The 12,558-nt window shown below is 34.6% G+C and overlaps 2 protein-coding genes across 2 annotated transcripts; one reads left to right on the forward strand and one right to left on the reverse strand.

The window, feature by feature from the left end:
• Positions 1–2,231: 2,231 nt before the first annotated feature.
• On the reverse strand, positions 2,232–7,175 carry LOC120335972 (tubulin-folding cofactor B-like). Its single transcript, XM_078109765.1, has 5 exons — positions 6,903–7,175; positions 4,977–5,120; positions 4,256–4,355; positions 3,742–3,933; positions 2,232–3,180 (listed from the first exon to the last, which is right to left on the reverse strand). The coding sequence occupies exons 1-5, from the start codon at positions 7,026–7,028 to the stop codon at positions 2,981–2,983; spliced, it is 762 nt and encodes a 253-aa protein (XP_077965891.1). The 5' UTR covers positions 7,029–7,175; the 3' UTR covers positions 2,232–2,980.
• A 234-nt stretch (positions 7,176–7,409) lies between these two features.
• On the forward strand, positions 7,410–10,906 carry LOC120336248 (dynein axonemal light chain 1-like). Its single transcript, XM_078109766.1, has 8 exons — positions 7,410–7,558; positions 8,156–8,197; positions 8,610–8,719; positions 8,954–9,009; positions 9,424–9,479; positions 9,833–9,922; positions 10,210–10,300; positions 10,710–10,906. The coding sequence occupies exons 1-8, from the start codon at positions 7,556–7,558 to the stop codon at positions 10,826–10,828; spliced, it is 567 nt and encodes a 188-aa protein (XP_077965892.1). The 5' UTR covers positions 7,410–7,555; the 3' UTR covers positions 10,829–10,906.
• The last annotated feature ends 1,652 nt before the right edge of the window (positions 10,907–12,558 follow it).

Here is a 12,558-nt window from a genome sequence, read left to right on the forward strand (position 1 = left end):
ATAAAATTCATTATCGGAAATTAAGAGTTACGAAGACGTTTTCAATAGCCTACGTTCCTAGACGTTTTCGTTCAAAGTGTGCTATCGTCAACTTGCTTAACGGTCACTTAGAAATGGCCTTATTCCAGATTTTAAAGCCGATGCAAATAAGAAAAATCAGAATAGAATTAATTTGGGCTTTGAAATCACTCCTTAATTTCATTAACATCTCTGTCGCCGATGTGATAGCATAGTTATACCAATAATATGAAACTTTGATCTCCGCCGACCCTCAAGAATTAATAATTGCGCACAGGAACGAAAAGCGGAAATATAAAAACGTACAGGGGACAAAATGATCGATTATGACAAAATTAACCAGTAAAAATCGCTTTGTTGCCGATTTTCAATTTTTCTATTGATTTCCAAACCGACCTCCGGCGTTCTGGAATCATGTTGTGTGTTATAGGGCAACAAAGATTCGACCCTATCTGCGTGTCCACACTCCCGTGTTATTGAACACACGTTAACAGAGTGTAACTCCGATCTTGACTCCTTCAGAGGTCAAAAAGCACACAATGTATTGAATGCCAATTGTTATATTGTAAAGTTGCACAATCGAATTGATCCAAATAACGAATTACACTTGAAACCTTAGCAAGTATATTATATGAAACCAAATTTCTAACTAACAAAGAACGGCAAAGACAAGCTACACTGAGTGAGAGAAATACACCATAAAGGAAATGAATTGGGACAACGACCTTGTTTCAGGCAAATAACATGCACTACTAACAATAAGTTGTGAAAATATTAAAATACACAGTAACTATCCTTATGTACTTGCTACAGTGTAAAAAATATTGTCATAGGACTATTCGGTATTCGAATTATTTCAGTTGAAAAAATATTTGATTTTACCCACCACTTTATTGGCCACTATGCAAGTCGAAAAACGTGGGAAATAAAGGGCCGTTGAAAAAAGCTGCGTGTTCCTGTCACTTCAAGTCCAGTCAGAATCAAATATTTAAAACTCATCGTAACAGCCCCAAATATCACACTAAAATACCATCCCTGTTTCTAGCTTATTATAGTATGCATAAGCAAACTCGCAAAAACATTTACCGTATATATGTGTACCATACTTTAGCTCTTGTAGCTCTGAATCGGAACGTGCCACGTCTTTTCCAGCTAAAGAGGACAAGTTATATAATCAATTTCGTTATTTTCATGTCGAAATGATCGATGTCAGTTAAATTACATAATATAGTTTAAAAAAATCTCATTTGGTGCTTCGCCATAATTTTAGACTATGAAAAGTGTTCCGCGGTACAAAAAAGGTTGAAAATCACTGTTTAGTAGAGCATTGGTTCCCTACAATTACATGGTCACAGAGTCTTTGCGAGGCCCCACAGCAGTAGGAGCAAAAAATGCAATTTCGTCGGCATACTTTTCCTCTATAGTAAAATTTCCCGCCTTTCAGATAGTCATCACCTGCCAAGGTTACTTCACAGAGTGTTTTTATTCTTCTGTACATGAATTGCTTGATCATAATGGGTTATCTGTCAATCAAAATGACCTGTAAATACTGAATACCGCTGCGAATTCTAACCTTTGTAGTTGTTTAACAATCCACCCGACTTCTATTGTAGACGCAGAACAAATCTTACATTTCTAATATTTCCAAGGAACGGCAATGAGGCGATAATTTCATTGACTTTGACAAAGTAAGCTTAGGCTGCGAACCACTGCTCTAGACTTCTGTGTCGCGGTTGCCATGAAAGAATCAAACGGTAGTAGTATATCCCGTTTTAGGCGCACAGTCCCACTTTTCAACGTCTTGCCTTGAGGTCACAAAAATATGGATTATGGTCAGATTCCTTGATTATCGCACTCAATCCTCGCCCCGTTCGAAGACGTACAACATAACGCGATTTGTAAAACAGCCATCGCGACACCGCGCCATATTTTTTTTTGATTCGAATCAAACACAAATTTCTGGACATAAAAATGCGTAGGAGAAACTAAGATAATACAACAACTTCATATTAAAACAATACGAACGAGCATTCAAGTGTACCCTCAATAATGACACCGGAAACTGTTGTCAAGTATGAATATCAGCACACCAGATTGCAAGCTGTTTCAAGAACTTTTCTCTATCAATTTTGTTGAAATATGCTAACTTTTATAGCAATTAGCAAGTGTGCCGCCCCAAACTTAGACCTCACTGATGTGACAAAATACAAATATTTTGTAAACACTGATCTAAAATTACAACATAACAGCAGCAATACAATAACAGCAAACAGTGAGCAAATACACAACAGTTCAGGTTAGAAACAACACATTAGTACCATATTAATGCATCAGGGCAGGGGTATATCCGACTCCCGTGCTATTTTCTTGATTTATAAATTACAGACATATTCCCAATATAAACAATTCTTTCAATCACAGAAAGACCAATACAACTATTAAGATGATAAAATTTTTATTTTCTATAAATGTGAAATGGAATCGATATTAAGCCATGAATTCAGGCTGGTGTGGACTTAACAATAACTGACTCAGATGATTGTAAATGGCTGTATCGTCACTACACAATCATCTACCAGAAACTTTCAAATCTGATGTTTTATTAATAATCGTATATCATGTGTTTTCTGGTTTGACAAAAAAAAATTTCTCTCTCCCTCGTGGTAATTTACAATGACTTAAACTGTATCATTAGAAATAGAAAATTTTCTGCCTTAAAATTAGAATAAGCACCTTACGAACATGCAATGAAACCTATCATATAAAATTGTAAATTAATTGAACAAAATATTACATAGTGTTACTTACAATAAAGAACAAAATTAGTACAAAAATAAATGCAATTAACCCTTAAATACAGAAATTTGAGGAGAATATGAACTTTCTGATTACCGATATCGCCAGAAGAAAACCCTTTATTTCAGTTTTTATCCAAACATTAAGGACCAAGGTAATCATCAAATTACATTTCTTCATCATCATCGTCCAAACCATCATCAAGCGGAGGAAAATCTCCACATTTAACACTGAAAGGTCTCAGAAAACTGCCATATTTATTAGCACATTCAAAATATTTTATTCCATCTACAGTTCCATTATTTTTTCCATATGGTTCATCATATTCAACACCAATCCATAAGTTAGGTTGAAACTCTGTCATACCTAGAAAAATTTGGTTATGATAACAAATAAACCTGTGTTGCATTACATGTAGAGAAAGAGCACTCGGATTGAATCTGGACATTTACTCTTGGGTAAAGGGGGTAAGTGGATCACTCATCCAGTTACCAGTCCAGATTGGGTATGGTATATCAATTCCACGCTTCAGAAAACAAATAACTGGCTAATTAATCCCATACCCACCTTGGACTGGTAACCTGACAAGGGGCTGTGGATTGTCATATGATTTAGCCGTCTTTTCTCCTTTCCTTAAGAAATGAGGGCGTCTGACACAACGTCAGATTGTGTCATGCTTGTCTCGATAATAATCAAAGATGTAAATCCTATCCTATATGCATGGTGATGTCCATATATGTGTATAAAGTTTGTGATCAACTCAAATGTTTTTTTTTTGAATAAGGTATAAAATAAAGAATAATTAATTACTGCCACTCAAAAAAAAAATGCAAAAATACAAGCTAGAAAATTAAACTAACTAAATATATTCATTGAATAATATATCAAATTCACATAATACCTTCATTTAACTAGGGTTAATCTTACCAACAAATTTCACTGTGCCCCTTCGTGGCATATTATTTGGCAGCTTAACTTCACATCTGCTGCCAACTTTTATATTTTCCAACGCTTCCTTCTCCATCTGTTTCCTTTCTTCCTCTTTTTGTTTCATTCTTACCTGTTCTTCAGGATCGTATTTTCCCATTTTTTTCTTTTTTAAAAATGCTCTAACAGAATCTATGAAAATAATGAGTAATTAGGTCTTAAACACACAAACAAGACCTTACCCATTTAATAATTCCGCGCTCCCGGAGTATGTGCACCAAGATAGCGCACAACCTGAACCCTAACCTGGTACAACTACTATGTTCAGGTTGTGCGCAATCTTAGTGCACATACTTCTGGAGGTTCAATAATCCAATACTATTGATAGAATTTTATTTTGATAGACATATGACTAATTTTTAAATACTCCCTGAAATATTCAGATGAAATTTTCAAAGAGGAAACGTTTGATACGATAGCATAGTTTGCAGTAGTGAAGTCTCAAGGTACAAACCTGATTTTTTACTATAGGCTTCGTCTGATATCGAATATTTTTCTACTTTCGATACATCTTCGTATTCCCCAACTTTTCTAGACTTTTCTCTGTCAATAACCTGAAATGTTAAATAAATACTTATATATAATAACACTTGTAATATAATTATTATTTATTTTATTTCATATTGGATGAAGCCATCCAATAGGGCTGGGCATTTTCGAATATCTGATGATTTCAGAATCAAATCAAATATTTTTTCCAAATAGAATCTATATTACTTGGAAGATATGTAATTCTACTGACTGTTTCATTGTAATGGGTCCTTTAGATACATAAATTAGTGAATACACGTAATCTATTACTCACACAGTTCGCAGAGTGTTCACAAATAGTGAGAAACATGTTTCATCAATAACTCACTTGGAAGATAAGAGTCATATGTTAGAATTGCATTTTGAAAATTTGACATGAATTAAAAAAATGAGGGATTCATCTCGACCTGTGGGCAGACAAAAAAAGCAAGACGGCGGCGATTTGAAATTCCCATCTAAACCGATTCGAATAATTCACTATTCGATTCGAATTGCCCATCCCTAACCATTTGAAGTCATCAGAGTCTGTTACCAGCTTAAACATTTCCTCCAAAAGAAACTTCAAAATGAAGCTTTCCATGCGGTAATTAAAAAAATAGTTGCTAACTTGCTACCACCTGGCTTATATATCTTTAATAACTTACATGCAGTCTCATATTATCATCAATATGATATGAACCAAGAAGTGCAGATGAGTCGCTCAATTTACAAGCGAGTTTATTATCTTCTGTATAAACTTCCAAGTCCATGTTAAGTGCAGGAATACCTGTTATGAGCTCCAGTTTATCCTGTACAAACGATATGACAAAACAATATGGTAAACACATGGATTGTATTATGCAGGTTTATGTTATGTGAACTTGTGAAGAATGTTTGACTAAGAATAAGTGAGACATTAAATTGTTGAACACAAAACCTTAGAGACAATGAAAATTAAAAATGAACTTCAGGGGTCGAGCAGTCTTTATATATCACAGAAGCATAAAAAAATTACACAACAATAACATATAGAAAGTAATTTTGAGGTAAATGCATCAGAATTATGCTGTGAATTAATATTTATTTTTTTTCAAAAGTCAAGAATATCAAAGTATTCATATATCTAGATATAGAAATCCATGAATAGCTTTACGGCCCATGGACAATACGCCCAAGATATTTTGTCCCTTGAACCATTCCAATGTATAACCCGCAAATGATAATTTGAGTTATGACTTTGACTATCGGCCATCTTGAGCTTTGTTTAAAAATAATAATATCTAAATACACAAATATATATATACAGTATAGATTCATTCACTACAGTAGCGACATATACCATATAGCCTACTGTTAATTTGTGATTGGAAAATTCGAAGCCCTGGGGCAAAAGTCTGTATAGTCTATACCAATAAATATTCTGTCACTTTGTCAAGAATAGGTATCGGTACCGTAAAACAGAAACAAAGAATAAAGTATAGTTTTGTAAAGTAAAGTATTGTATTTGAATTGTGAATTTAGTATAATGGGCACAGTTCTCTGATTCCAAGATGTCCCGACATTTGGTCCAATAAAACAAACAAACACTCTATTTGTCTCAGAAATGAGGGCATCTGACACAACGTCAGATTGTGTCATGCTTGTCTTGATAATAATCAAAATTAATCATGGTCGCCACAAGACAAAAATTGCAGTATTCTGTTAAAAACTCTCAAATGCTACAGTTTCCATTAGTAAATCTAAGTAAATTTTTCCAAGGAATTTAATGGCAATGTTTTTAGATTGCGTTCCTTTTAGTTTATTGCGCCGTGTTGGATTATCAATATGGAGGCCAAATCATGTAAAGAGGTTCGCACTCATTGTTATGACTGATGTGTCAATGTCAGAATGTAGGGGCTATTCTTGGAATCAGAGAACTGTGCCGCACTGATATGAATTTGGTAGCCTAAGATATGTAAATAAAAGCCGAGAACATGTTCAAACATTGATAGAATGCCCTGGGGCAAAAGTCTGTATAGTCTATACCAATAAATATTCTGTCACTTTGTCAAGAATAGGTACCGGTACCGTAAAACAGAAACAAAGTATAGTTTTGTAAAGTATTGTATTTGAATTGTGGCGGCGGAGTGGCTCAACGGGCTAAGCGCTCGCCACCGCATCTCTAATTACTCTGCGTGGGTTCACAGGTTCGAATCCCATGCAGGGATGGTTATGTGCGAGAGGATTGCTGGACTCCTCGCCGTCGTTGGGTGGTTCACGTAACTGCTGGTCGGTTAGGGCTTCCTCCACCACCAAGTCCCTGCTTCCGAAAACAAACGATACAGTAAAACTAATCCCATACCCGACTTGGAATGGTAACCGGACGAGAGGCCGTGGTTCGCCATATGGATAAGCCGTCTTATCGGCTTTCCTCTCCCTCGGGATAAATATGTAAATCCTAATAGACATATGAAAAATGCAACCTTTCTACTTATGCATGCTTTCTGCTATTTATTTTTGGTCATATTTTATTGCAGTATTGTATCGGAAAAAAGAAAATGATGAACGCAAAAAAAAATTTATGATTAGTTAGAAAATAATATTTCCCATACCTTCAAGGCATCAATTGTAAGACCTCTACCGAATTTCCGTTCACTATAACATGTGTTCAGGCTGATGGAAGAACTCAAACTAAGCTGAACAACTTCTGCCGAATGTATAGAAATAGTCTCCATCATGATAAACTTCGAATGCTGTGTAGCCTAGTTGAAGATAGAAAATCTTCCAGTTTGCAAGAACTTTTCAAGGCAAGAAGTTGTCGAAAAGTCGTAGAAGGATCGAGAGACACAGAAACGCCCGAGACACTCAGAAAATCACGTTTATTACTGTTGGGTCACGCTACACTAATTATTCGAACTTTGAGATCAAAGGTTATACCACTGAATCCCCAATTGCAACATTTAAATTGAATGGTATCTTGAGTAGCTCTATAAAAATATATAAAAGTAGATTATTAACTTAATATTAAATAAAAACCTCCCTATATTACGCATCCTGTCACATTATACAACCAGCTTTATCCATGCGAAAAATGGGTGCCATGGTGATCGACAAGCTTCACTGAATTTGTAGTACGCCAGTTTGCTAAGGTGGATTTTCGGTTGGAAAGCATTTTGTATTTTTGCTTATTCACTATCATAAACGCTGTTACTCGGTAGATATTTTCAAAATTTAAGTATTCGGAATCGTTTTTGTAGTGGTTAAAATGGTAAGTTACTAGCTACAGTAAATTATATAAATTGGTAATCTTTAGGAAAATTCTTGAATCCAGTTAATCTTTGTAAACTATGGCTTATACATTTTTCATTAATTCATATTATGTTTCGTTTAACTATTCGTATTTTATTACAATGTTATAACCTTATATAAAATGATGTAATATGATGTTTTTTTTGAATATTCGATTTTTCATCAACATTACATTATAATAGCTGTTGTAAATATATTTCTTTATATGCATATTGCATATTAAATTATTGGCTTTATGTATAAAACATACTGTATATTTTTGGTTTGTTTGAGTATATTTTCTAACACCATCTTGCCTTAACTACCTGCAGTTCCCATGAAAATAAATTGGTAAATATTGAAATAGTAGTGACTTAAACCCTGGTAATGCTGTAACAGAATATGTTTCGATATTCAATCAATCAATTTTTTATTATAATGAATAAATAATTACATTATTTCAGTAATGAAGTAACTTGTTTACTGCAAAGAAAACGTGCAATTTTGAAATTTGTTCATTTGCTAGGTAGTTACTTTTCCTCTCTATAAATAATTTACACATCAAATCTTTTTCTAGGCAGCAAAAGGAACAAGCATAAAAGATGCTCTTAGCAAATGGGTGAGAAATTTGATTTTTTTTTTATTCGAACTATGGTGATGGAGGAGTTGGAAGGTTTAAATTACTAATTTTAACTAATAAAAGGTATCCAATAAAGGCTCACGTCTCGATAATATGCTCATCATTATCAACTTTATCTTAATATTTTTCGGTATTATTTTTTGCAAGCACCCGAACAATTGAAAATATTAATGTATATTTGAATCTTATCGGAGAAGTTTTTGACAGATGTCTCTTATATAGAATTGAGTTTACTTAGTTAGCACTCTCAAAATATTACTAACCGAATAATTGCTTGTGGATGCTTTTGTAGGCTACATGTAGATTTATTGTTTCTGCCGATACCCCAGCATATAAGTATCTATTGATCCGAGATTTGAAAACAAGTCAGCATAAAAAAAAAATTTTCCAGGAGGCAGAAAACGAAGAGAAAGCCCCAGAATCAAAAATGGTCAAACTTTGTGGCCAACTACCTCCAATTGAAAAAATGGATGCATCACTTTCAACATTATCTTCATGCGAGTGAGCTTCATCTAGAAATTGTTACATATAAGTAGAGGAATTTAATACGGAAATTTGGACTAATCACATTTTCCATAGTGGTCTCCAATGGTCGGAAAATAAAACAAAATTTCTAAATTTATTTAGTAAATTCACATAATATTTCTCTATAACATATTTGAAGCAAACTTTTTCTTACATATGATATGATGATTGTCTATTTTATTGATTGACATCAATTTTCATATATTTCAGACAATTATCTTTATCAAGCAACTGCATTGAAAAGATTGCAAACCTGAATGGCTTGAGTAAGTTTTTTCATAATTCAGATTCCTAAATTAAACTTAGAACTATGGTGAATATTATGGCACTGTAGTAACTAGTATTATTACTTATTGATCTCGATTGGGAAATATGTTGATAGGTATTTGTCTGTTTGTTTGTTTCTTTCGTATGTTACGCAATATCTCACGAAAGCGAGGTTGAATCTGCTCCAAATTGCATGTGCATTGATCATATCCCGGACCAGATGCTTATTGATTTTGGATGAATTATGTCGTATAATTACCCAGTTATTATTTAATTAGTGATGGGACACGCGGTGTAGCTATTGGGTCAGAGCGAAGGAATCGAAACCGCAGATCGATGAGTCGGCGGTCTCCGACCGCTATCTAGATTTGAATATTACCCACTCATTTATTTATTCGTCTCCCTATTTTCAGAAAACTTGAAAATTTTATCATTAGCAAGAAACAACATAAAGAACCTCAATGGACTGGTACTTTTAAATATTTTTAAATATTTGCTTGTTACTTTTGATGCAAATGAATAAATACCTAATAATAAAGTTAAATACTTCCACTGCAAGTTGACTCAAATGAATGCCGCAGACTCGCAACTGAAAGTCGGAAAATAAATGGCGAAAAGTTTGTGAGATTTATTTCTAGGAATTTTAGCAAAAAATTTTTTTGGTTTGTGCTGTGTTTTTCAGATCCAGTTTTTTCAGTGTATTATTATGTTATTTTTTTAGCACAATCTTTTGACTTTTAACATGGTAATTAAACTAGTTATGGTAACTTGAATATAGTTTATGAAATAACGTTTTTCAATGCATTTCTATATTTTTTATAGGAAGCCGTTGGCGACACATTAACCGAGTTATGGATTTCGTATAATTTTATTGAAAAATTAAAAGGCATCCATGTACTCAAAAAACTTCAGGTAAATATTGATAATTGATATTGTTGTGTGTAAAATATACTTCGTTGAAATGTTAACATTTCAATAAAAATTATTTTTTCAGTATTGACTTTTCACTTGATTAATGTGTTTCATGAGATTTGACATTTGTTTTCTGTTTTCTAACTAATTTTCTTGCTATGTGGTATTTACTATAACAAAGAGAGGCTGCTCCACAAAGACTCATTCATTTCTTGAGTTATATTATAATTGATTAATATTAAAGTATTAGGAATCTTAACTAAAGTCAGCAATCTTTCAATTCATAGATCTTGTACATGAGTAACAATTCAGTAAAAGATGCAAACGAATTCAAGAAGTTGGCTGACCTTCCCTGCCTTGTGGAACTTTTGTTTGAAGGTTAGTTTTTATGTAAATGTGCATCAAGACTTCAAAGTTAAATTATTTGTATCAGAACATTAAACTCAAGACAGTTTGGTTAATACTAAATGGAAAATTTAATACAGTATATGAATAATAATAATTGTCTTGCTAAAACATGTACATAGAGATTACCAGGTCAACTAAGCTACATGGCCAAATTCCTTGTTCAACAATTTTCTTAATTAAAGTCATCAGCCATGATTAAAAGTACTATTATTTTATCATTTAAATATCAATTCAGCGTTAAACATTTCTCATTTTTATGAATTCACTATTTCCATTGAAAGACATTTATCGTAATTCAGTATTAATGAAATTTTTACTTGAAAACTTGTAGAGAAATTTGAAATCTCAATATTTGATTTGAATTGTCTTCCTTATCCAGGCAACCCATTAAAAGAAACTAAAGGTGATGACTACATGGACTTTGTCATGGGAGCATTACCAAAATTGAAAAAATTAGATAATCAGCCAATTGTAAGAAATGATGATGATGAGGACTAGCTTTGTGTTTTTTTTAATCTGTAAATATTTCATTTGTAATTGTATATTTCAATACATTATTTTTTGCACAATCGAGAGTTTTCGTGAAATGAATCCAGATTCAAATTGAACCAAGTTCATCAAGGGTTTTCCCATTCATAGGCGAACCGAACCCGCTTTGTGGTTCAGTAATTTGGACCTGAATCGCCATATTTGGTCCAACAAAATATTGAATTGCTGAATATCCTTATTGCTTTAATAATATTCAATGCCTGCCAAATCAAAAATGCGAAAAGACGGACAACTCATCAGGCCTCTCTGTAGTAGAGTTGTCTCTTGTAAGTTGTCGGTGTAGTAGAGTTGTCCGCCTCCCATTTCAACTAGTTGGACACACATAGACGCACTGTTGATCTACCGCAAGTACTTGACATGACAACACCGTACGGTTTAGGTTAGGATTTACGTATTTATCGCGGGGGGGGGGGGGGAGTCGATAAGACGGCTTAACCTTATGGCGAACCACGGCCTCTCGCCCTGTCACCATTCCATGCCGGATGTGGGGTTAGTTATTTGTTCCCTCAAGCATGAACTTGATGGTGGAGAAAGCCGTAACCGACCAGCGGTTACGTGAACCGCCTTACGGCGGCGAGGAGTCCAGCAATCCTCTCGCACATATCTATCCCCGCATGGGATTCGATTATCGAACCTGCGAACCCGCGCAGAGTAATCAGAGGTGCGGTGGCAAGCGTATTCCAAGCGCTCAGCACGATGAGCCACACCGCCGCGTTAGTTATTTGTGATTGCTTGGAAATCTCTTCACCCTTGGCGGTTATTTATTAGCAGTATCTTCTTTTTCATTTGTATCAGGGAATTGAATTTCCTTTAATAATACTAACCACACACATTTAAGAATGCAGTAGCTAGTGGTTCCCAACCGCTGGTCCGCGAGAAATCTCGTTGTGTTGTTTTCCTGCCGTCCCAATCGCTTCACCACAGGCGAAGTTGCGTTGGTTTATTACGCAATTTCTCTTCCGCCGTCATATTGCTGTCTGATAAGTGCGGTATTAATTGCCCCGCGCCATCTAGACGCCGAGCAACCACACTTTTCGCTTTTTCTGTTTCGATTCATCGCGAAAGCGATCCGTCAAATCTCGCTAGATTCGGAAACCCAAAATCGGCAAGCGTGTTTTTTCTGTTCTGCATGATTTTATTTTAATTTTTTTGCCGGTCCGCCAGGTTAGGAACCACTGCGTTAGACAACTATGAAGTGCACGGGTTCAAAATATATCGAACGTCCCAACAACGAGCAATTTTCTTGGTACTCCAGAAGTATGTGCACCAAGATGGCGGACACCGAAACGTCGTATGTGTACCAGGTTAGGGTTAGGTCATAATTTTAGGTACAAATACTATACAGGAGTCACTTGGTTAGTCACCAAACTCGTAACAGAACTAAAATAAAAAAAAGTGAAATAAAATCATGGCCCAACTCTAATACCACGTGATACCACGTTATATCCGCTTAGAAATTGTATGAACCGACATGTTTTCATTTAATACTTTATTATTTTGCATGAAATGAATGATTTTGTGTGAACAGGTATTCTGCCATTAAGATACATTTCAATACGAGAAACCAATCAATACGGTTTTGTTCCACAAAAAGTTTTTGCATAATCTGCATAAATCCAATCGTCAGTCACAAAATCTTTGAAATGAAGTTCTGAACAATGGTGGCCCGAGGGGAATTT

The sequence above is a fragment of the Styela clava genome, chromosome 2, assembly GCF_964204865.1.
Source record: "Styela clava chromosome 2, kaStyClav1.hap1.2, whole genome shotgun sequence".
NCBI classification, from domain to species: Eukaryota; Metazoa; Chordata; class Ascidiacea; order Stolidobranchia; family Styelidae; genus Styela; species Styela clava.